Source organism: Panthera tigris, chromosome E1, assembly GCF_018350195.1.
Source record: "Panthera tigris isolate Pti1 chromosome E1, P.tigris_Pti1_mat1.1, whole genome shotgun sequence".
Lineage (NCBI taxonomy): Eukaryota > Metazoa > Chordata > Mammalia > Carnivora > Felidae > Panthera > Panthera tigris.
The window spans coordinates 45,386,068-45,413,476 of record NC_056673.1 but is presented as its reverse complement, the minus strand read 5'-3'; the positions used below and the strand labels follow the sequence as shown (position 1 = coordinate 45,413,476).

At 34.9% G+C, this 27,409-nt stretch overlaps 1 protein-coding gene across 11 annotated transcripts in view; it reads right to left on the bottom strand.

Annotated features, from left to right (window-relative positions):
- Positions 1-27,409, bottom strand: part of TANC2 (tetratricopeptide repeat, ankyrin repeat and coiled-coil containing 2) — a 361,352-nt gene that overhangs the window by 202,145 nt on the left and 131,798 nt on the right. For 8 of the 11 annotated variants that reach the window (XM_042967385.1, XM_042967388.1, XM_042967389.1 and 5 more), the window contains one exon: positions 17,934-18,116. In XM_042967385.1, the coding sequence (XP_042823319.1) occupies positions 17,934-18,116 (183 nt within the window). The remainder of the gene's footprint in view (positions 1-17,933; positions 18,117-27,409) is intronic. The other 3 variants (XM_042967393.1, XM_042967394.1, XM_015540284.2) reach the window with 1 other exon arrangement.

Here is a 27,409-nt window from a genome sequence, read left to right as displayed (position 1 = left end):
ATAAAGATTCAAAAGACACTAACTTCCCTGAAAATGCCCGTAGCCTTTACTTATGATCCAGGAAATTCCTTGTGTCAATCACTGGAGAGACAGGGTTACTGTTCCATTCTATGCTTCTGAAGGCCTTCCCCTATGAGGCCTGGAGAACCTTTCTCATCAGTTTTTCCTTGCCTTCCAGGAATCCAGAAGAGTTCCTTCCCTTCCAGTGGACAGCAGGACAGTGTCAAAAAAGAAACACAGGAGAAGAGAGAACTAGGGACAGTGTCAGTGCATGAATTGAGCAGTGGCAATGGTACTCCCTCTGCAGTACTCTAGATGGCTCTGAGCCAACTTTCAGTAGGCTTCTGGAACATGAGCCACTGGTGCTATCCATCTATTTAGATAGGGGAATTCTACATGCAAGGGTTCTGTATCATAGTGATGTATGCTTCTCTCCTAGCACTGCATATATAATGAAATGTTCAGATACAAAATAAAGCAAAACAATTAGGTAAATCACTTATTACATTGTTCTCTTATGTGGGCAGTATTGCCACTGTAATAATAATTCTGGTATAAGTATATATTTGTTAGTTATAGATTTATGATGTGTTCATCTTCATAAATGATGATAACCTCAGTGAAATGTAAATGAAAAGGACTACAGTTTAATAGAAAGGACACACACTTGACTAGTGTTCTGATTGTAGTTGTAATAATGCTTAGTTGCTTGGTAAGTCCTTAATTCCAATCCTCAAACTCATCAGCAGTACAATTTGAGTAATAACATATTTTCTACTTCTTTCTAAAGCAATGGCAGAAATAAAATAATGTAATGTAAAACCTTGAAATTCTAAAAATCTGTTATCTTATTTAAAAATACCTAATTAAGCAAAACAGTGAAGATAAAATAGAAAATAGATTTCTACAGAAGTCAATAGGCAGAAAATGGCCAGAAAGAGTAAATATATTTCTGGCTAGTTTTCATGTTTGATTGAATATTTGGTCTCACCACACTGTACATATTTGTTGCAAGGAGTCATTTCGTTTTAAAATTACAGTAAACATGGGGTACCTACTTTACAGTTGGTTGAGCATCTGACTCTTGATTTTGGCTCAGGTCATGATCCCAGGATCAAGGGATTGAGCTCTACATCAGGCTCCATGTTGAGCATGGAGACTGCTTAAGATTCTCTCTCTCTCTTCCTCTGCCCCTCTACCCCCCTTGCGCTCTAAAACTTAAAAAATAAAAAATAAAAATAAATAGAATTACAGAGATACTAAATAGTAAACAGAAATGCTGTGGACTAATGTTAAAGGATTATTTAAGATAATCATGTAAAAGTAATTCCACCGTCCCTACATGACTAATAATAATTGTCTTAAGAAAATTGTAAGTTGGAGATAAAGTAGTATAAGTAATTTCTATAGAATGACAATACTAAAGAACATGCAAAGTGAGAAACTTGTTTCAAATGACTTTTAATTACTTTCACCTCACCTAACTAGAAAACTATAGGTCAAACCTAAAAGTAAGCATTTATGTTAGATTTGAAAATTCCACAGAGAGCATACCTCAGTTCTGTCTAACCCTTCTCTCTAGTAAAGTTTTAAAATCAAATATTGTCTTGGCACAATGGTTACTTTTGAGGGAAATTCTCTTTAGTTGTTACTTTTAGAATACCAAGAACTCAATACCTTTAGGAAAAAGAGGGCAGGTTCACATCTGTCCCAAATCAAGTTGAGCTGATCCATGCATTAGATGGATTCCAGAATAATTATGTTTAAAAAATGCAAACTTTGACAAATAATCATTTTTCCACTGACATTCATTTTAATGTTGCTAATGCTCTGTATTAGCTAATCAGCAAGAGGATATAGTTGAGGTACTTTAAAAGACAAAATATATAGGTTCTGTTTTTGTAAAAATGGGCTTAATTGATGGTACAAGTAGAGAGAGATTTAAGGGGCTAAAGCTATTTCATTGGCTACTAATTTTTAACTCCCTTGTGCTGAATTTAGGTAAACCATTCTAAAACTTACAGAATTTTCTATTGTTTTTATTTTTATTCTTTCTCCAATCTTCCCCCTGTATAAGCTTTCTCTAAGAAGTAATCATCAGAATTAAACTTCACAGTGTTTAAAGGTAGGGTAATACTTATGAAGAGGTGAATACACGAAATTACTATTTTCACAGAAGTAAGAACGTATCCATCCTTCTTGTTACAGCAATTCAAGTTTTGGCCAGATTTCTAATGTGGAGTTTTTCCTTTACTAGGAATTGCTAATGCTCCAGATTATAACTTCAATTTGCAACAGTAAAATTGTGACTAAGAGAAGAGAAAGTAATACATTCCTAAATATCATATAATGTTGGCCTCTACACATAAGACAACTATTCATCTGGTGGTCAAAAGGAGAGTAAGATAAGCTGGCAGGTTGGACATATGAAAGCAATATTTACTTGATGAATGCATAAATGATATTTAAAGGACTTCTGAGGATAATTTTCATTATACACAGTTTTTACTTGATATGTTGACTTTATTACCTAATCCCTGAAAAAATTTCCCAAATGTGGGATGCTACTTCTAAATTATATTCTCAACATTTTAAAAGGATCATTAAGCTTGCAGGTGGCTCTTTCAGGATTTTTTTTTATTGATAAATAGAACACAAAAGAGCATATTGAGCTACAAGATATACATATCAAATCTCCTTCCTCTCACTTTACTTAATTCATTAAATGAATGTGAATTTATGAAATTCACTAAATGATACAGATGTATACATAACTTTTAAAAAATATAATCACTTTAGAAGCCAGAAATACAGACTTTAACCTAGAAAGGGAGAGAAAATCTAGATGCTGAACCAACACTGGTACATATGAGAACATTGTTCATTATGTTGTCTAAACAAAACAAACCATTCATACACGTAGACAATTCCAAAATGATCATATCTCTATTTTTAATGCAGCCAGTGACATGAAAGAACAAATGACAAGATGATGTATTTATAATAAAGAAAACGTCCTCTGGAACATTCTGCCCTCTGGTGTTTAAAATGTTCATCAGAGAGGGAGCATTCTGTCATGCCACATGCTTATTACTTTTGGCGGGCTGAATGCATCAATTTGGGCACATAATTTTCTATAATAAGAAAAATATGGTTTAGCATTATAATAAGTCCTGTTATTATAATGGGAATATATATTCTGTGCTAAGCTTTCTATTATCCCATACTATCATTTACTTCCTGTTTGGAGAGTCACTAAGAGGATTTCTTTTGAATCATGGATATTGACTTATATGCCTTTCATGATGCTTTGTGACTGAGCAGTATTCCTGATGACCGATACTATTTAATTCTTACATTCAACACTTGACACTTTTAAACCTGCTTACATTCCACAGGAAGTAGGCAGAAAAGCAAGCAAAGAGATAGAGCCAATTAAGCATAAACATAGCCTTTCTAGGAACTATGGCATAAAATTGTTGTGAGTTTTCTGGGGAAGATCACAGGAGGCATGGACAAAGGAGTTTGTTTTTTTTTTTTTCCCTGTAACCTCCATGGTATTTGCCATGTTTTAAAGTGACGTCTGGGGTTCCTGGCTGGCTCAGTCAGAAAAGTGTGCAACTCTGTATCTCAGGGTTGTCAGTTTGAAAACCATGTTGGGTATAGAGATTACTTAAAAATCGTAAAAGAAAAAAAGAGGAAAATGATACATAACTCTTAGAACCACCACACGGCAGCTAAAAAGGGTATCAGAGATTATTAACCAAATGATTGTCAACTTTCCACCTGTTAGGATTCTTTTACTATTTTCTCCAATTATATACACTGAACATTTTGAAAGATTTAATGTACCAAAATTTTTATTTATTAATTTAAACAAAGATATACTATTAACTGAAGTTTCAAATAAATGTGAATTGACCACAGTAAGATGATATAATTTCATTCAAAGGAAATTAAGCTAGCCAATGTAATATTATGACAAATAAATGTATATTTTCTTTGAGGCATTTTTAAATATTGAGGATTGTATCCATGATATGGTATTGAATGCTACAGAGCTTAATGATGGTAAGAATAATAATATTTAAAAAGTAACTGTCAAATCATACTTACATTTTATATCAGTAAGTGCTAGGCACAGTAGAGAAACTGCAAACATTTCTGTACCACCCTCAGTCCTAAGGTTTTATTATTCTTACTGTACATTTACAGAAAAATAGGCTCAAAAAGAGTTAATCTATCCAGATATACAGCTTACAAATTAACGAGTGTGGAATTTTAACCTGGTTCTTTGTCCAAGAGCCTAGCTCTTGACCAATATGGCACTATCAGTTCTTTTGGGCCTAGAATTCTGAGCCTTAATTCTGCCACATTACAGATTTATCTAAATCTTCATTCCATAAATATCTGCCAAAAATTACTTTATGATGTGTTGTCCTTGTTAAACATCTTTCTTGATGTTGACCACCTGCCCTCTTAGAACTTTGCCTGTCATCTGCTCCTAGATTCCCTTTCCTTGGATTGATAGGTTCCACCTCCTTCCTGTGACACACAATTACCTATAGCTGATCATCCTAATATTTAGGGTCTGTTTAGGCCTCCACTTAGTGATTGCTACCAGACTGCATCTTACTAAATTGCCTTCTCCACCCCAGATCCTAGGTGTCCCTGGTTTAGTGGGCCACCACTCTAACAGGAATACTGATCAACTCTACACTTTACAGTTTAGGGAAGCAGATTTCTTAGAAAAAAAAAAAAAAAAAGCAGAGAATAGAACAGAAGCTATGAGCCACTGATGAGTAATCCTAAGAGGGAATACAGATTTAGAGTATAGGCTAAAAATTAATAAGTAATTTATATATTCACAAATGTATGTAAAATATAAAGAAAGAAACATGGCCATAGCAGGAATTTTCTGATAAAGACAGATCTGTGTCCAAAAAAGAAATACACAGAGAGAGGACATAATCAAAGATGAAGAGTGGAAAACCCTTCAATTATATTGTCAAGGAAGAATAGAACCCAAGCTGAGAAGAGCTGTTTCTAAGACAGTACAAAGGATTGTTGGGATATTTTTAGAATAAAAAGATGGACAAGGGAAAGCCAGATCCAGCGCATAAGAAAGATAACAAATGATTTTGTTATAAGCTTCCACTTATGAATCAGCTGCTATGACCTAAACTCTATGTTCTTGACATACATAATATCTTCTCCAATCCATACAATACTCTGTGAGGCAGAAATAATAAAAATGATAATAGTAATACAGATAAGCAAACAGGCTCAGAGTAGGTAAGTGACTTGATCAAGTCATACAGCTAGTAAGTGGCAGAGTCAGGGCTTGAACGCAAGTATAATGGACTCCACAAACTTTGCCATGCTTAACAACATCCAGTCTCCAACCAAGAGACATAGAACAATTACTCAACCCTTAATTTCCTTTAATCTTCTCCATAAATGAAAATATATTTAAACTAAAAAAGGTAGAAAAAATATTGCTAAGAATTAATGAAATCTAAGTTATGAGTTAAAAAACATTCAAAACACAGGCCCACACAACTGACATTTGGTTTCTAAAAGAACACAAGAATAGGAACATGAAATTACTACTAGCAGTCTTTGCAAAATCATACAGGAAATTAGGAGGACTACAGGACTAGACAGTGGCAAAATACAGATATGAACTAGTTGATATAAAATTTTTAAAAAGGGAAAAACACTAAGACTCAATAAGGGGTCAGAAGGAAAAGTAATTCCAAAATAACGTCATGTCTATTTTGATAGAAAAAAAGGAAATAACACAGAGGTAGGCCCATCTTGATATTGGAAAGGTCTTAAATGAAGTTCCTTAAGCGAGAGAAAAGGAGATCTGATGGTAGTTTTCTGGGATATAAAGGACTGCCATGGGAAAGAGAGGTTCATTTATGTCATACAGCTAAAAGGCAGCACTAGGAGTAATGGGTGGGAACAAAAGAAGGGCAGATTTCCACCCACATAAATTAGAATATTGACAGTTAAAACTCTTCAACAAAGGAATAGGAATGCAACAAAGCAGAAAGCTTGTCCTCCTTGAAAGTTTTCACAACAGAAGCTGTTGACTATCCACTTAAATTTCTCTGAAAACTAAATTTGCTCACACGTGTAAAGTGCTTAATATTGTCTGGAACATAGAAAGAGCTAAATAAACATTATCTATTATTACTATTATCATTACTTAAACGTTTAGCAAAACTTGCCTGCAAAATCATCTGTGCCTGCTGACTCTTAGGGATCTTTGATTTCTATGGTAACGGGGCTAGTCATATTTTTATGTTTGTTTGAGTCAATTTTACAGTTTGTTTTCTTCCACATCCTCTGGTTGTTTTTTTTTAAGGTGTGCTTTTAATTATTATTTTTTTAAAGTAATCTCTGTGACCAGTGTGAGGCTAGAACTCACAACCCTGAGGATCGAGAGTCAAATGTTCTACTGAATGAGCCAGCCAGGCAACCTCATTTCCTCGTTTTTTTAAGTTGTTTTGCCATAAAGCTCAATACTATAATCTCTTATAATAAGAAAACATTATCAGTGACTATTTCGTTTCATTTTTTTTAAGTTTATTTATTTATTTTTGAGAAAGAGAGAGAGAGAAAGTGGAGTGGGAGGAGCGGGAGAGAGAGAATTCCAAGCAGGTTCCGTGTTCATTGTGTCGAGCCCGACTGGGGGCTCAAACCCACAAACTGTGAGATCATGACTTGAAATCAGAGTCGGACGCTGCGGGGCACCAGGGTGGCGCAGTCGGTTAAGCATCAGACTTTGGCTCATGTCATGATCTCATGGTTCGTGAGTTTGAGCCCCGCATTGGGCTGTCTGCTGTCAGCACTGCACCCACATCAGATCCTCCAACCCCCTCTTTCTCTGCCCCTCCCCATGCTCTCTCAAAAATAAACATAAAAACTTAAAAAGTTGGATGCTTAACCAACTAAGCCACCCAGGTGCCCCATCATTTATTTTATGTGTGTGTTATACATATTACTTATCTCTCCTCTCTCCTCTCTTTTTTACTTTGATCATTCCTTTCTAACATGTTTCTATTCTTAGTCTTTCCAATAAACTTGTTTGTGTCTTCACTATCAATAATTTTTTTTTGTTTTTACTCATTTCTGCCTTTAATTTTGTTTTTGTTTTTGAGAGAAAGAGAGAGAGGAAGTGCATGTGTGCATACAGGCAGAGAGGGGCATTGGGAGAGGGAGGGAGACTCTTAAGCAGGCTCCACACCCAGCACAGAGCTGGATGTGGGGTTCGATGTCACCACTGTGAGATCACGACCAGAGTTGAAATCAAGAGCTGGACGCTTAACTGACTGAACCACCCAGGCACCCCTATTATTTCTTTTATGTTTACTTGTCTTCTAACTCCTTGAGTTAATGATTAATAAAATTACTTTCAGTTTGTTTTCTAATAATAGCATTCAAGCATACATACAATATACATAAATGCACACTGGAAAAAACTAAAAATAAATCAATTATATGTATGATGTATCAATGATATGTATGATGTATCTTTCTAAAGATATAAACCATATTTTATTTCAACTCTAATAACTAAATAGAAATATCACATGATCCAGTAATTCCACTATTGGGTATTTACCCAAACGAAATGAAAACACTAATTTAAAAAGATATATGTACCCCTATGTTCACTGCAGCATCATTTACAATGGCCGAGAAACCGAAGCAACTCAAGTGTTGCTTGAGTTGTTATTCTCAAAAAAATAAGATCTTGTCATTTACAACAACATGGATGGACCTAGAGAGTATTATGCTAAGTGAAATAAGTCAGAAAAAGACAAATATCATAGGATTTCATTGATCTGTAGAATCTAAAACACAAAAAAAAATGAATAAACAAACAAAAAGCAGAAGTGGACCCATAAATACGGAAAACAAACTGATGGCTGCCAAAGGGGAGGAGTAGAAGTGTGGGTAACAGTGAGTGAAGGGGAGTGGGAGATACAGGCTTCCAGTTATGGAATGAATAAGTCATAGGGATAAAAGATACAGCACAGGGAATGTAGTCAATGGTACTATAATAATGTTGTATGGTGACAGAGGGTAGCTACTACACTTGTGACCACAGCATAACATATAGACTTGTCAAGTTACTATGCTGTATACTTCAAACTAATGTGACATTGTGTGTCAACTGTAACAACACGGAAAAAAAATCGACTGTAATAATTAGAACATTCTGATAATTAAACACATCAAAAATAATATGAATTGCCAAAAATTTTATATGGTATATTGGTATCAAGAGAATTAAAGTATTGGGGTGCCTGAGTGGCTCAGCTGGTTAAGCACTGTACTTCAGCTCAGGTCATGATCTTGTGGTTTGTGAGTTCAAGCCCATGTCAGGCTCTGTGCTGACAGCTCAGAGCTGGAATCTGCTTCAGATTCTGGTTCTCCCTATCTCTCTATGCTCTCCTGCTCCCTCGCTCTCTCTCTCTCTCTCTTTCTCTCTCTCCAAAATAAATAAACATTAAAAAATTTTTTTAAAGAATTAAAGTGTCAATATAAAAATATTATTAAATATTTAATAGAAAAAAATAAAATGTTTGGACCTATAGTTCATGAACGAAGGCAAATGTAGAAGTAGAAAAATGTTAACATCACCTTTGGGATGACTTCAAAAGGGTTACTTTTAAAGAAATTCACTTCAGCACTTATATTACCACCATCCTAATAATAAATCATTCTAATATAATCACTAAAAAGAATCTGTACTGTGACAAACAGTTTAAAAGTTACTTTAATTATAAAGTAAAATCATCTACAAAACTATATTTGTGCTAATTAGATTGGTAAAATTGCATCAACTGTTAAACTATGAAATACTTCAGATCACCAATAGAGATCAATTTTTTTGTGTGCTTTCAAGTTTTTATTTAAATTCAAGTTAGTTAATGTACAGTGTAATATTAGTTTCAGGAGAAGAATTCTGTGATTCATCACCTAACATATAACACTCAGTGCTCATTCCAAGCGCCTTAATACCCATCACCCTAGAGACCAATTGTTAAGCCCCAAGCACCAGAGTAGCAGTGAGAAGTACATAAAGAATAATATAAAAGAATAAATTATCAGTTATTAGTTAACACCACTCACATTACTGAAAAGACCTATAAGAAATATTGAAAGACTTGCCGTTTAAATGCACTAAGGCATCACTGATGTATTCACACAGCTTACGAATACTCACTAAATGGGGACTTTTTTCCTGAATCTAACTCTGACTGGATGTGTCATTCATTAAAAGAGTAGAAAGTATGAAACTATTAAGCTCAAGCACAATGTGAAGACCACTATGGCAAACACTATAAGCTGGTTTACTCAACCTGTTCCAATTTGTGTTCCTATACTACTATGGCTGGAAAGCCAAAAATCTACATTTCTCAAATTGCCTTGAGTTAAGGTACAGATATATAACCTAAGTTTTTACCAGCAGGATGTGCCTATCCTCCCATGCCTTCAGTGACAAAGTAAGAGAATGCCATAAATAGAAAGTTTGCATTTTCTGGCAAACACTAAGGTCAAGACATCTGGTTCCTTTGGGGCTATTGTGATAGAGGCAGTGGTGTTCCTTTAGGATTATAGGGAGGTATGAGTTCCTGGTTGCATTCTTCAGGCTCTCCTGGAGATTCTGAAAGCTATCATAACCCTTCACTAAACATCTTTCTGTTTAGACTAGCTGGGACAACTCTGTTTTCTATGATTGAGACCCTAACAAAATAACTATTAAGATAGAAAAAGAAACTAGTGGGCCAGCTCATTAGCTTACCAATTAAATTGTACATCAAAGAAAAGAACACATACTAGGAATTTTTTACACAGATGAGGCCTACTAATAACCATTTCTCAGGAAAATTATAGAAAGATCTTCCTGGGAATTATCCTCATTTGTAGCATATGCTATAATTTTCCTAGGAAGACTCTATTTTCCTCTAGAAAATATTAGTGCTCAAATGAAAAAAAAAAATACATCGTAGGAGGTAATGATCATTTCGAGAAAGATAAGTAAATGGGAAACTGAGCAAAGTTTATAAAGAAAGACTTCTTTTAATACGGTACCGAAAAAGCACAGCTCTGTTGAAAAGTATCATCATGGTTTCTTACAACCTTGCACAGACTTGGCTAAGTCAAGTTAGACCCTAAAATGTCAGTATGTGGATCCAGAAACTCCCTTAACTCTGTAGAATCTCACCAAAATAACACATAAAAAGAACATCTTCGTAAATTCCACAATCAGGTCAACAGGTTTAGAGATAGGATTTCTAAGTCCACATCATTAAGTTCAAACTATAAGGGGATGAAGAACTGTAATAGGTAAAATCAGAGAAGAGAAAACTGACAAGAAAGTCTGTGATTAAAGGAGAGAACAGAAAAACTATGATGGTTTGGACACATGGTGTAGAAGCAAACTGCTACATCTTCATTAGGTTACCAAAGATATATTATAGACTAGTTCATTTTCATGTTCATAATAACAACTCTAAGTCATAAAGAAAAGGTCAGATTAAATTCAGTATAAAAGTAACTTACGCATTTTAAAAAGATGTTCTTCCAAAATGTTTTTTTTTTTTTTTTTTTTTAGTGATATGAAGGGATAAACTCTTAGTACTAGAATAAAACAAGTATCTAAAGTAACTCCTCAGAGTAGTGGTTCTCAAACTTCAGTGAGCAAAATAGATTGCTAAAAATAGTTTCTTGGGCTCCAGATTTAATGAGACAATCTGTGAAGTGAGATTGATTGGGTAAATTTGGATACTCAAGAATTTGCATTTTTCAAAGAAGCACTCCTGGTATTTATTCATTTATTTACTTATTTTTCTTTCTTTCTTTCTTTCTTTCTTTCTTTCTTTCTTTCTTTCTTTCTTTCTTTCTTTCTTTCTTTCCTTCCTTCCTTCCTTCCTTCTTTCGTTCTTTCTTCCTCTCTCTCTCTCTCTCTTAAAGTTTATTTATTTATTTTGAGAGAGACACAGACAGAAAAGTTGGGGAGGGGTAGAGAGAGAGAGAGGGAGAGAATCCCAAGCATGCTCTGTGCTGTGAGCACAGAGCCCAACGCTGGGTTCCAACTCCCGAAACCAGGAGATCATGACCTGAGCCAAAGCCAAAAGTCAGATGCTCAACTGACTGAGCTACCCACCCAGGTGCCCCACTCCCAGTATTTCTAATACAAGCAGTCTAGGGGCCACACAATGAGAAACACTGTCCATGAGATTTCACATAGGTGAAGATTTTACGATAGTATTATAGTCACAAATTTGATCTCCCTCTTTTTTTTCCCTTTCTTTCGTGTGTGAATGTGTGTGTGATGGAGAAGGTGCATAAACTTAGAAAAAAAGTACAATCCAAAAAAGTGTATAGGTATTGCACTTAAATTTTAACAGCAACTGTGTGAAGGTACGTGTGTGAAGGAAACCAAAGACAGCATAAATTAACTAACATACTTCATATAACACAACCAGAAAGAGGTAATGCTGAGATTCAACTTAGTTTAAGAGCAAAGCCCATTTACTTCCATTATATTTGTGGTTCTTACACTTGAGGAATGGATGAGGAGGCTCGAAAGGTGGACCTCTGGGCTCTTTACACTTGTTTCAATCGCACAAAATCACCACTGCTTGTGCATTTTGTTACTTGAAGCCAAACATACTAATAAACTGCTCTTCCAAGTGTCAAATTCAGTTGCTTTAATAAGGCTAATTTTTTTGTGTGAGAAAGTCTCCATATACACATCATCTAACCTGACAGAAACAGAACCATTTCATAAGAAAAAATGTAAATAATTTGTTATTTTGACCCTTCTCCATTAAGGAACATTGTGGCATTTTTGCAAACTTTCCCTGGTAGTGGTTCAGTAGAGGTATGGAGACAGAACAACTATATTTCAATAAAATATATATATATATGGCAATACTACAGCTGCTATAAATAATCTTACTATAAATAAATACTACAACACTATAAACAATAGCGCCACTCTGTATGAGTGACTTCCATTCAATTATGAAAGTAATTAGAATACAGTTATTTTCTTATATACAAATTCTTAAGTTCTTATAAAACCTAAAAAACGGTTTAATTACACTGCAAATCTAGTGTGTGTAAATATTTCGAAAGAATTCTTTATTTGATCATACATGTTGATTTTTCAGATGCTCAAAATATACATACTGACAAAGACTTTCTCCTTAACTAGCCTTTGTCAGTCTCCTCTGAGCCCCCTTCCGCTGCGTCTCCTCCTTGGGCCTTATCCTTAAGCCTGCAGTCTAGTTCAGTAGCACCAAGGATCCTGGTAAGTCCACTTAGTATGAATCCCTCCACCCTCGACATATGATCACCCTGGCCCATCCAGCAAGAGTCCTTCCTATTAAACCGGTTTTAGCAAGAATCCCTTTACCCTTGATGTCTCCTTTTAGTAATTTTCTATCTATACTATCCACCTTTATCCTTGGCTATAAATCCTTAGCTTTCTTTACTGTATTTAGAATTGAGCCCAGTTCTACACTACGGTCTCTTTTCTCCATTGCAATAGTTCCTGAATAAAATCTTTTACCACATTAACTACTGTCCAGCTCTGGTTTTAACAATACTGACTGATGATAACTGAACTTACCTAAACTGAATTAAATAACATCCCCTTAACATTCCCTACTTTTGGTCTGGAAGACAAGAGGAATACAGCAGTGGAAGTAAGGGCCCCCTCTTCTGTACTCCTGCACTGAGTAAACCCTAGAATTTACAATAGCATGATATTTAACCCATAAAACTAGAGAATCTGAATTAGAAACAGTAATGCATTAGAAACAGTAATGAGGTCGGGACCTAGTTTAATTAGTACTATCATTCCAAAGAGCTTAAAAGTCTTCATATACATTTTCTTGTTTAACCTTAAAAAGAGAGAGAGAGAGAGAGAGAGAGAGAGAGAGAGAGAGAGAGATTGATTGATTCTGGGGCTCCAGATTTAATGAGACAGAATCTGTGAAGTGAAGTTGATTAGGTAAACCTGGATACCCAGGTATGCATATTTCAAAGAAGTATTCCCAGTATTTCTAATGCAAGTGGTCTAGGGACCATACAGTGAGATACTGGGTAAGATTATTTTATCCATATGGAAAGTCAAATAGAAATATTAACATTAGCAATTACAGAGCTTAGATTACCATATAAACCTACTATATTTTTAATCTAATAAAATCACTACAATATATCTTGAATTCTAATATTTTTTCCTAAAGTTATAAGAGATTTATTCATGCTACAGAATCGTGAATACATTTCAATAAATCAGACTATGAAGACCAATGTAATCTCTATGCTCTGTATACTTTCAAATTGGCTTTTCAATAATTTTCTCGAGACTATGTTTCCATTTTATCCAAGATTATAAATGAGAAGTAACACTTATTTAACATTTATTATGTATTAAATTGTAAGTTTAAGCAATCTTATTCAATCTTCACAGGAACCCTGTATTTTTTTCTAATAATAAAATTCACTAAAGTACATCTTGAGTTCCAGTGCTTCCAAAAATTGCAAGATAAGTATCATGTGAAAAATGTGTCGTAAGTACACTAAAATATATCAGGGTATGTAAACTGTTATTAAATATAAGCTCTTTTTAATGTCAAAATAGCTTTAAATCTTTTTCCCAGGATGTCTTTATAAACAAGTCAATGATACCTTTATATCCATGATGAAAATAATATTTTGGCCATAGCTAGCATCCAAAGTAACAAGGCTGCTGCACAATCAGATGGGTTATTTCGACTTATTTACCATCTAAATAGGACTACCACACAGTCATTCCAATCTATACAGTGAATTCTTTTAAAATCAGTCCAAAAAGATTTTCCAAAAGACTATGTGACAACCCACTTGATATCAGTATTTGAAGGTCACTCCTCAGAAAAGTAAAGGGCTTACTTAAGGTAATTAAAGAAATTACTTCCAGATCACCTTCCAAAGGCTCAGAACTCATATTTAACATAACCAACAGAAAGTCACCCAAATCTCCTTTAGAATTATAATAAATGTGGCTAACATTTATTGACTACTTCTTCTTTGTCAGGTACTGTCTCATGAGCTTTATGTGTACTAACTTATCCAATTCTTTTAATAGTTCTATGAGGCAGATACAATTAGTATTCCTATTTTAGAAATAAGTACAGAGACTGAAGTACAGAGACTTTTAGCAAACTTGCACAAGGTTACAGTTAAGAAATGGCAGCCAGCGCCCATTTTGTTATACTGCCTCATGAAATTTTAGATTTAACATGTGATAAAAAAAATACAAACATTACAGAAAGGTACGCAACAAAATTTATGTCATCCCTCTACCACTTTGGGGTTACAGTCAATGTATCTCCACACCACCATAAAATGTATGCATGTGTGTATGTTTGTGTGTATGCATGTATGTGTGTGTGTCACACAAATGGATTACTATTAATGATAAATAGTAACATTTTAATTTTTTTACTATATACATGTACACATATGTACATACATACATGTTTCAAACTTGTTCAAGTTTATTTGTCAAATAAACACTCTGCAATAAAACTGCTGTGTCAAGGATTATGTGCGTTACAATTCTGATACATACTATCAAACTGCCCTACAAAAAGGTTGCAATGATTTATTACCCTACCAATAATGTGAATACTCAAAATTTAACTTTTACTAGACTTACAGTGTACATAATAGGCAAACAGTATGAATTAGGCAAGTGTTGAATGAATGAACTATTTACTGGCACTCCTAATTATTTACATTTTAAGAAGTATGCTTGAGGGGCGTTAAGATATTATGAACACAAACATCTTGGAAAGCGCCCCGGGTAAGAATCTGGAGAACTGGAGCACTTCCATCGGCACAGTAACGGGGACCAACACTGTCTCTGCACACTCCCCTCCATGCCTCCTCAGTGCACAGCCATATACAACTAAGTCAAATGAACCTTGAGGCTTTCCCAACCTTAGGTTATCTTCTGTTGCTTGGAATAAAAAAAGTCTTAATTGATATACCAAATGGGTTCTAATGTACACCTGAGTGAAGGACTAAGCTAAATACATTAGGAGTACAAAGGTTCTATGATAAAAATGATAGGAAAAGGTTAGTTATTCCTTCATTATATCTTACAAGATAAAACAAAGATTCTTTTCACCACTGTATTAACTTATTAGAAGTGAAAGATCTATTTAAAGATCAGGAAAACACACACAAGGTTAGTGAACATGGCATACTCTAGTCCCTCATACACCACTCTTTACGCATTTGCCAACAATATCTGATTAAAAGGTAAATCAGATCACATTACTTCTCATTCCAGCTCTTCTCAAAATCCTACAGAGTTGGTTTCCTTACCATGACCTAAAGACTCTGGTTTCTGCCTACCTCTTCAACTATCTTCTACCACTGTCCCCTCTGACTTATTCTGAAACCATTCTTGCCTTCTTCCCATTCTTTGAACATACCAATGCTGCTTTCTGCTTTAGGACTTTTGTTCTGGCTGTCCCCTCTGCCCAGAAGGCTCTGACCCCAGACCTTCCCATGAGCAGCTTCGTTTTGTTATCCACACCTCTCTTCAAATAGCTCTTCTTCTGACTCTCCTTGACCACTCCACAGAAAGAAACCCTACCCCCACTCCAGTCTCCCTCTATCCCATTTTATGACCCTCTTATTACTTGTCACTATCTATAATTTTTCACCACTGTATCGAGTAGTGCTTGGCATTTCTCACCACTGTATCGAGTAGTGCTTGGCATTTTATGAGTCCTAAACAAATATTTGCTGAACGATTAGGTGAAAAGCACAGAAAAATAATATGCAAACTACTCTGACTATAGCAAAGACAGGGTAACAAATATTGGAAAATCAAAAAGAAAACAGAATAAGATGACTATTCTGGCCCCACTTACTCAGTCGGGTTGGTAATATGAATACAAGGAATATAATGGATAAATCATTAAGTGGATCGAATTAATGCATTTTGTTAAAAACCATTCTCTGGAGGCCATTTACTTATGGTCAGCAAGTCGTTCTCTATTCAACTTTCTTTTTAGTTACTCATAACAAAATATAATTAGGAAAGGAATGATAGCTCATAAATAATCTACTAACCAAGGTTTTAAATTTAAATTTCAAAGTAATTTCATTCCAGGTTAAACCAGAAACTTATCATCTGCTTTACTCGGTAGAAAATTGGCCACAGAAAAATTTTCATGGCACCCTCTTTCAGGAGACAGATTTCTTTCATTCAGAAGTTTTAAAATGCATTCTCAATCTTTAAATTCTTAGGCCTTTGACAAACTCTTCAGAAAAATAAAACTATTTGAGAGTATTCAAATACTTCAAACATTAAAAAATTAAAACTGAATAGGTCATACGTGTAATTAACCAAGTATGATTCTTGTCACTGCTTCCCTGTCTCACCTCTGATATCAGGCATGTAATTGACTTTGTTATTAAATGTATTTATCTTTTAATAAAGTTTGCTTATTTAAGTTGAAGTTTAAATTGGGACAGGAAAATGGGATAGGAAAGTGTTATCTCCGAAACATCAGGCAATTCAGTTCACTTCTGTTAGGAAACGGAATTTCTTTTGCTATCTCTTCTCATGTGTAGTAAATGAAGCACATCACTTGATAGCCATCTCATATATGGTTATTTGTATTTTCAGTTATCAGTAACACCTTAAACTGCAAGAAAAAGGGGCAATTTCTAAGCAAAGAAATTTTATTAAGGCCCATGCACCTAAAATCTATCCTATTTTTACATATCAGAAGGGAATAAGTATTTCAGTAAAATGTTACTAAACTATTTTACAGATTGTTATCTAATCAAAGTAGACTTTGATTCAGTTATTTGAAGAAGCCTAAAAAAAACAGTAAACAATATAAAAGGCATGACTTATGCTTTGTGGAACTAAAGAATAAAAAATACTATTATTTTCATGAAAATTATAAACATTATAAAATTTTCATTCAAAATAGATGTAAGTCCCAAGATTCCATTTTCCCCTCTTTGTTCCTGTTTTCTTTTGAATTGTCATATGATAATCAAACCTCCCCACTGTCTAACTTAATGCCAGACACGTAAGAAGTAGTTAATGTATCTATTGGGAATGACTTAATTTCTTGCCTCTAATCACTCATAACCCATCAACTTACTAACACAAGATATATACTGATAATGTTAAACTTAAGAAAATGACCCAGGCTTGCATATTTTCACATGTAAGTATCGTCCAACAGAGTAAAATTTCTTCTCTGAAAAAGCTTAAAAGGACAAAACTTCATTTAATAAGGACACAGTTTCACACCTAATAGCTTGATCTGAATGGGTAATATGTAGTTTGAGACCATATTTAAGTCAATGCAATCCACAAGTTATGAATCATGGTAAATATCCTAAGAAGTTGCAGGAATGTACAATGGAGAGGAAAATATCTAAATCAAACTTTTAGAAACAGACGTGAAATATACAGATTAGGATTTCAAACAAAAACCATGACTGAGGTACCTTTGCTGAACTATGAAGCTCTTATTATCCTAAAATTACAATATCCCCATCTGTTAATCTGACATGAACAAGCTGATAAATGAAATCAGAACAACAGTGTGTTCTGGCAAAACTAGAAGTTTCCTGAAAGCCTAGAAAAATATGTCCACAACAGATGGATCACTTAGAAAATAAATACATCAATCTGTCAAACTGAGTACTATTCTAATTCCCTAAATTAAAATCAGTAGGAGTTCCAATTTCCAAGAGTCTGTGACATTAGGAAGGCCAAAAAGGAAAAACCTAAAGATGCACATAAACATATCCGATATGACCTAAAGTGTCCTGTTAAACATACTAAATTTAGGTAAAGTCCTTACCAGTTAACTTCTTCACAGGTTGGAGCCGAACACTGATAGACTGATGTGTGAGTAAGGGGGAGGATGGAAGAGAGCGAGACATGCCCTCCATAATCCGAATGTGCTGCATACCTTCACTCACTGGAAGTGGTGGGACGGCGTAGTCTGGCTCAAAAGCACAGTCGCTTTCTGTGGAGATGCCACCTGTTGAGATAGAAAAGGATGAACAAAGGAGCTGATAAGAAAAGATTCCTTCTTCTCTATTAAAATTGATCTTTTAAGATGATTCAGAACAGCATATACCCACATTGATTCTCACTGTGAAAAGCAAAATAAGGTATTCTCAACACCTACATTCACTTGTATACTTACTGGACACTTAACTCCAGGTGTAGCACTAGGAGATAAAACACAGGAAAAACAGCGTTCCTCTTTGTAAAGGGCTTCACTGTCTCATGAGTGATACAGTCACATGAAAAATAGTGATGGTACAATTCAGTAAGTGTTACAATTGGAGCACTTTTTGTTTCCAGTTAACTTCCTGATAAGACACATGAAAGAAAATATTCACCTGATGATATTCGCCTTGATGATCCAATATGTGCAATAGCTAGTAGGAACACTGTAATTCTATTTCTTACCCCTTCTCCAAAAAAGTATGTGAAAATACAAGTGGGTAAGGTTGACATTGTTATATGGTGATTTTTGAATCTGCCTTAGTATTTTAAAAAGATTAAGTTATTGGCTGTTCATTTCCACTTACATACTGTTGACTTCTGGTAATGGCAAATTACATACTTCAGACCAATGTTTCCTTAAGAAAAATCAGAACTATACATATGCTTTAAAATCTTCCTGAAGGCACTGAAGAGTTAATAGTATGATGAAGGATTACAAAAATAAGACTGAAGCCTGGCATTAGGGGCTACTTTTTACTTAGTGACATCTGAGAGACTAAGAAGCTACTGACAGGTTTAAAGAGCTGGAAGGACAAATATTGGAATGCAGGGGAAACCAAGATGCAGAGGGGAAGCTGGTAAAACTCCAACACTTTTGTTTGGAAGCCCAAAGGGCTATGCTCTAAGAGTAAGTAAGAACCAAAGCTAGATTGGCCTTTTACAGGAAAAAAAGCTCAGCTCCAAATGTCTACCACAAAATTAAATTAAGACAATCTTGGATTGCTAATGCCTGCCAAAAACTAACAGAAATCTTCTTAGAGGGAGAAAACATCGTCATAGGTCTCAAATTACTCCCACAGTTTTTCATATACAGTATCTGGCCCTTAATTAACAATAACAAAGAGATAAAACAATATGAAAAAAGTAAATAAGAAAGACCATTCAAAAGAAATAGTCTCACAATATGGGGCAATAGGGCACAGAATTTAAAGTAGTATACTTAACAACAAAAAGATTAAAATAGTTTGAAATAAATTTAACCAAGAAAGTGAAGGATCAGCACAATGAAAACTGTAAGACATTGATGGAAGAAACTGAAGAAGAGTAAGTGGAAAGTTATCCCAAGTTCATGGACTGAAAGAATTAATATTAGTAAAATGTCCATATGACCCAAAGCCATCCATAGGTTCAATACAATCCCTATCAAGATCCCAATAGCATTTTTTTATAGTAGTAGAAAAGAGCAATTCTAAAATTTATATGAAACCACTAAGGACCCTAAATTAGCATAGCACTTCTGAGAAAGAACAACAAAGTGAGAAGCATCACACTTCCTGATTTCATAGTATATTACAAGGTGATAGTAATCAAAACAATTTGATGCTAGCATAAAAACAGACACACAGACCAAGAGAACAGAATAGAAAGCCTAGAAATAAACCCTTGCATATATGGTCAACTAATCTTTGACAAGTGCACCAAGAATACGTAACGGGGAAATGATGGTCTCTTCAATGAATAGGGCCAGGAAAACTGAATAGTCACATGCAAAAGAATGAAATTGGATCCTTATCTTACACTGCATACAAAAATCAACTGAAAAAATGGGTTAAAGATCGAAACATAAGATAATGATACCATAAAATTCCTAGAAGAAAACATAGGAGAACAACTCCTTGAAATTGATCTTGGTGATGATTTTTTTGGATTTCATACCAAATACACAGGCAACAAAAGCAAAAATAAACAGGTGAGACTACATCAAACTACAAAGTTTCTACAGAGCAAATGAAACCATCAACAAACGTGAAAAATCAATCCCTATGGAATTGGAGAAAATACTTGCAAACCATACATACTTAGGGGTTAATAGCCAAAGTATGTATGTAAGAAACTCATACTCAATAGCAAAAAACAAACAACCTAGTTATACAATGGGCAAAACACATAAATAAACATTTTCCAAAGTAATAACCAACAGGTATATGAAAAGTTGTTCAACATCACTAAATATCAAAACCGCTATGAGATATCACCTTACACCTGTCAGGACAGCTATTATCAAAAAGTCAAAAGAAAACAAGTAGTGGTAATGATAGGGAGAAAAGACATCTCTTGTACACTGTTGGTGGCAATGTAAAACTGGCAAAACCATTATGTAAAACATAACTACCATATGATCTAGCAATCCTATTTCTAAGTATATATCAAAAGGTAATAAAACTATCATCCCAAAGAGATACTTGCACTCCTATGCTCATTGCAGCATTATTCACAGTAGCCATCATTTGGAAAAACCTCAATGTCTGTCAACAGATGGATGAAGAAAATGTGATTTTATACACACACACACACACACGCGCACGCACGCACACACAGGCATGCACGCATGCACATGCATGAATGTTATTCATCCTTAAAAGAGAGGGAAATCCTGCTGCTTATAACAATATGAATGAATCTGGAAAACATTATGCTAAGTCAACTAAGCCAGACACAGAAAGACAAATACTGCATAATTTCACTTGTGTGCAGAATCTGAAAACTAAAATCAAACTCATAGTAAAGAGAGTAGAATGGTGGTTACCTAGGCTAAGGGGATGGGGAAAAAAGAGAGATATCAGTCAAGGGTACAAATTTTCAGTTATTAGATAAGTTCTGGGGATCTAATGTACACCATGATGACCATAGCTAATAATAATACACTGTATAGTTGAAATTTCCTAAGTAAGTAGATCTCGAGTGTTCTCACATACATACAAGAAGAGTAATTGTGTGAGGTGATGGATATTATCATGATAGTGGTAATGACTTCACAATGTATACACTTATTAAAATACCATATTATATACCTTAAATATATACAATTTGTACTTTGTATTTGTACAAGTACAAACCTGGGGTAAAAGAGTGGAAACTTAAAAAAACAAGCATGGTCTTACATGAAATGATGATAATGTGGTCTACACTGAGAAGTAAAATTAAATCAAGTGTTTCAAGGTTCCCAAATGTGTTATAGTTGTAATTTCATTATATGCAATTCCAACTATTTAAAAAAACTACTGCAGTATATCATGCATTATAATAACCAGTCTCTTGTTAATGGTCACTTATGTAGCTCTTTATACAGTATTTCTATAGATGATGCATATAGAATTACTGGGTCAAAGTGCTGAGAGTTTCTACTGAGAAATACTGACCAAATGCTGTATTAAAAGTCTGTGTCATGTTGCATGTATAAAAGGAGAGAGTAGTATGCTTAAGATTTGGACAAAACAAAAGTTTAGAATTTCAGCTAAGAATGAGAATTATGAAAATAAAAAGATGGACTGAAAAACAAATTAGATAGAGATGAAGAGATAATTAGTAAACTGGAAGATAAAATGCTTGTGCATCAAAAGACACTGTAACAAGTGAGTGAAAAGACAACACCTGGAATGGCAGAAAATATGTGCAAATCATGTATCTGAAAAGCGTCCAGAATCCAGACTAAATAAAGAACTACAAGAATAACAAAATGACAATGCGACTTAAAAATAGGCAAAAGAAGAGGCACCTGGGTGGCTCAGTCAATTAAGCATTTGACTCTGTTTTGGTTCAGGTCATGATCTCAGGGTCATGGGATCGAGCCCCATATTGACTCTGCACTGGGCGTGGAGCCTACTTAGGATTCTCTCTCTCTCCTTGGTCTCTGTCCCTCCTGCCCCATCCCCCCACCCCCCGCCAAAAAAAAAAAAAAAAGCCTTTAAAAATAGGCAAAAGACTTGAATAGACATTTCTCCAAAGAGAATATACAAATGGACAATAAGCACATGAAAAGTAAGTCAGCATCATAAATCAATACAGAAATGTAAATCAGGAGCACTTGGGTGGCTCAGTCAATTAAGCAGTTAAGCGTCTGACTTCAGCTCAGGTCATGATCTTTCAGTTTGTGGGTTCAAGCCCCACATCGGGCTCTGGGCTGACAGCTCGGAGCCTGGAGCCTGCTTGGATTCTGTGTCTCCCTGTCTCTCTGCTCCTCCTCTGTTCATGTTCTGACTCTCTCTCTCTCTTAAAAATAAACATTTAAAAAAATTAAAAAAAAAAGAAATGTAAATCAAAGCCATAATCATGTATCACTTTACACCCAGTAGAGTAGCTATTAAACACAAAAACAAGAACTAGACAACAAAAAAGCGTTGGTGAGGATGTAGAGAAATTAGTTAGAATTTTAATACATTGATGGTGGGAATATAAGATGGTACAGCTGCTGGGTGAAAGAGTTTGGCTGTTCCTCAAAAAGTTAAAGAGTAACACAGTCATCTCACTTCTGTATATATACCCTAAAAGCAGTAAAAACAAGTTTTCAAGCAAAAAGATAAACATGAATGTTTATAGCAGCATTATTCACAAAAGCCAAAAAGTGGAAACTAAAATGTCATTAACTGGTGAATGGATAAACAAAATGTGGTATATTTATATAATCAAATATTATTTAGCAACAAAAAGAAGCCTGGCCTGATTCATGCTACAATACTGATAAAGCTTGAAAACATTACATTTTAGTGAAAAAGAAAACAGACACAAAAGGTCACATGCTGTAAGATTCCATTTATACGAAATGTTCGGAACAGGCAAATCCAGAGGAAAAAAAGTAGGCTATGTATGGTTGCCAGGAACTATAAGGAGGAAGGAATGGAGAGTGACTGCTTAATACATACAGGATTTCTTTTGGGGTGATGAATGTAATAATGGCTGTACGACACTGTAAAATGTATTAAAATCCAGGGAATTGTACGTTTTTAAATGGTGAGTTTTACCTCAATAAAATAATTTTATGTATATATTTACCACTTATTCACATATTTATTCAAACCAGAAGCCATTGTTAATTTCTTCCTAACACACCCTTCACAACAAATGCATTAGAAGTTCTGCAGATTATCAACATCAGATTTTAAATCAGCTATGATCTTTCCACTTCTCCTACCATTACTATAGTCCAGATTACTATTATTTTCCCCAAAACTTATATTGGTAGGAATATAGGGTCTATTCCTTATCCTTGGAGCTTAGAAAATTTTACCAAGATTTAACTTTTTTATTCTCATTACTCTCTGGGTCTTTTCTTTTACTATGTTGACTAATTCGTCTCTTCCAACCATTTTTTTCTCTCTCTGGAACTGTGGTCTGATGGATACTGTACCCCCTAAACATATTTTTCAAGTCTTTTTCTTTCATAGATTTTTAATCTTCGGGCGTTCGTGAGTAGGCTTGAGAATCGTTTATATGGAATTACAGTATTTTATAGGTTTACAAAGAGTCATGCCATTAATGTAATTCCCTAATTGAGGAATCCTTTTGTTGAGAAAAATCATCATTAGATATTTTTGAAAGCAATATATCTAGAAGAATGTATTTGATTTAATGAAGCATCCTTCTTCACTTGAAATGTTCCGATATTAAAACTTGGCTGATAATTTTAGAATCTAATAATACTCCTTAAGGAATAATACTTCAATTAGTCCGGTCTGGATGTCCTAGTTTACTTTTCTGCTTAAAAATATTTTCCTCCATCTTCTCTGTCCTATAAATTGTGCTTGAAAACATTGTAGCTATAGAGAAAAAACTAAAAATATATGTTTCAAGTAAAGAAAAGTACTGGTAAGCATTCACAGAATTTGACTATATTAGTCAGTTTTTCTTGGGTAACTACCAACCTTAAAATCTCAATAGTCTACAACATTTACTTTTCTCATGAATCTGCAGATTCAATGGGGGTCAGCTGATTGAGGTTGGGCTATCAGGTTCAGAACTACTCTGATGGGTCTTCAATACTGGGCCTAGTCATTGAAGAGGCAGTGAATATGTGAGGCTGCTCATCTCATGATAAATCACAAGAGTGTAGGAGGCCAAGTCAAACCAAAGGAGCATATTTAAGATCCCTATTCACTGACATTCCACTCAGCCCTAGTTCAACGGGAACTGAAAAGTTGCATAGCAAAAGGAATGAATTTAAAAAAAAATTTTTTTTAATGTTTATTTATTTTTGAGACAGAGAGAGACAGAGCATGAACAGGGGAGGAGCAGAGAGAGAGGGAGACACAGAATTGGAAGCAGGCTCCAGGCTCTGAGCTGTCAGCACAGAGCCCGACGCAGGGCTCGAACTCACGGACCGTGAGATCATGACCTGAGCCGAAGTCGGACGCTTAACTGACCAAGCCACCCAGGCGCCCCAAAAGGAATGAATTTTATAACAGGTAGGAAGTGAAATTGGGAATCCTGTTTACCAGTGACATTTACTGGTAGTATTCCAAATACTCATCTTCATTTTCTACCTTTCTTTTTCCTACCACTTTTCCTGCTTCAATCAACCAAATAAAGTTACTGAAATAATGTGATAGAACTGTGGCAGAATAAAATAAACTGCTAATTTGACAGAAAAAATTCAGTTATGCTAGACACCTGGTGATTAAATATTCAAAAGCTGAACTAAAAAAGCACTAGAATATCAAGTATATGGATACTAAGGAAATGTTAGAAGTAATTATAACTTAATAAAAATTTCGATCATCACTAAGTCTTATATTTAATACAGATGATTATTAGATATTAAAGTTCAAGTTAATAAATTCTTTAGCCTAGGCCAATACTTATTCTAGAGAACAGCCTTCTAATTTTTCAAGTTACATGAATAACCACAAATAAAACATACATATCAAAAACCTCCAGCATGATACTTCATTGAACTATACACACGATTTGTGAATTTTTCAGTTTACATATTATATTTCAATAAAAGTTTATTTTTAGGGGCACTTGGGTGGCTCAGTTGATTAAGTGTCTGACTCTTCATTTCGGCTCAGGTTGATCTCATGGTTTGTGAGATCAAGCTCCGCGTCAGGCTCTGTGCTAACAGCACAGAGCCTGCTTGGGATTCTCTCTCTCCCTCTCTCTCTGCCCCTCCCATTCTCATTCTCTCTCAAACTAAATAAATAAACTTAAAAAAAAGAAGTTTAAAGGTTTGTTTTTAAAAAGTACACAGAAAAACAAAACAAAACATAGCATGGTAATAAACTAGCCCTTAAAGTCAAAGGGCTTGTACGTATTTCAAGAACATAGGTGTTTGCCTAAATTACTCCAAACATCCTTTTAACTCAAGGCTTTTATCATTCTGTAACTTGGCAATATTTTCACAACAGATCCATATTATTAGGCAGGAAATAGGCATAAAGAAAGTATAATAACTAGTACAGGATCATGTAGTCAGACACCAAAAGCTTCTAGAATAAAACAAGTGGGTTTAGGCAAACGCAAAGATTAAAGAGTCAATATATACAAAAATCAAGTGTCTTTGTACATACTAGCAACAAGAACTTGGAAAATAAACATTTTAAAAACCATACCACCCAAATAGCACCATTAGAAACATGAAATTAGGGGTGCCTGGGTGGCTCAGTCAGTTGAGCATCTGACTTTGGCTCAGGTCATGATCTTGCTGTTCCTGAGTTCAAGCTGCACATCGGGCACTGTGCTGACAGCTCAGAGCCTGAAGTCTGTTTCAGATTCTGTGTCTCCCTCTCTCTGCCCCTCCCCCACCCGTACTCTCTCTCTCAAAAATAAACAAACATTATAAAAAATTTTAATAATTAAAAAAGAGGGGCGCCTGGGTGGCTCAGTTGGTTAAGGGTCCAATTTCAGCTCAGGTCATGATCTCACGGTTTGTGAGTTCGAGCCCCGCATCAGGCTCTGTGCTGACAGCTCAGAGCCTCAAGCCTGCTTGCAAATCTGTGTTTCCCTCTTCCACTTGCACTCTGTCTCTGTCTCTGTCTCAAAAATAAATAAACATTCAAAAAAAAAACCATGAAGTTAATCAGGAATAAATCTAACAAAATAATATAATAATATTTGTATGCTAAAAACTATAAAACACTGATGAAAAAATCAAAGATCTAAATGGAGAGATATAATGTGTTCATGGATCTGAAGGTTCCCATCATTATGTCAATTCTCCTCAAAGTGAGAAAGAATGAAATATGGCCTTTTGTAGCAATGTGGATGGAACTGGAGAGTGTTATGCTAAGTGAAATAAGTCATACAGAGAAAGACAGATACTATGTTTTCACTCTTACCTGGATCCTGAGAAACTTAACAGAAGACCATGGGGAGGGGAAGGGAAAAAAAAAAGAGAGGGAGGGAGCCAAACCATAAGAGACTCTTAAAAACTGAGAATAAACTGAGGGTTGATGGGGGGTGGAAGGGAGGGGAAAGTGGGTGATGGGCATTGAGGAGGGCACCTGTTGGGATGAGCACTGGGTGTTGTATGGAAACCAATTTGACAATAAATTGCATATTAAAAAAATAATAAAAAAATAAAACAATTTCAATGAAAATCCAGCAAGTAGTATTTTAGTAGAAATCAACAAGCTGATTTTATTTTTAACTTTATTTATTTGTTTAAAGATTTTATTTTTAAGTAATGTCTACACCCAACAGGATCCTCAAGCTCACAACCCCAAGATCAACGGTCACCTGCTCTACTAGCCTGAGCTAGCCAGGCACCCCTGATTTTAAACTTTATATGTAAAAATTAAAAAATAAAAAAGACAGACAAAACAATTTTGAGTAGAGAAAAGCAAACTCTGAAGTCTTGCAGTCCCTAATTTCAAGACTAACTGTAAAGTGACAGTAATCCAGTGAGTATGTGGTACTGGCCAAAGAATGTACACAAAATCAACAGTACAGACTACAGAGTCCCAAAAAAGACTCACACAGATATAGTCAAGTAATTTTTTTAATGTTTATTTATTTATCTTGAAAGAGAGAATCCTAAGTAGGCTCTGCACTGTCAGTGCAGAGCCCAATGCCACCCTCAGTCTTAACGACAATGAGATCATGACCTGAGCCAAAATCAAGACTCAGATGCTTAACCAACTGAGCCACTCAGGCACTCCTAGTCAAATTTTTGACAAAGGTGTACAGGCAATCCAGTGTTTAAAGGATAATCTTTTCAACAAATAGTTTTAGAACAAGTGGATATTGATATGCAAAAACAAATTATGACCTAAACTTTCACCACATACAAAAATCAAGTTGAAATGAATCATAGACCTTAATGTA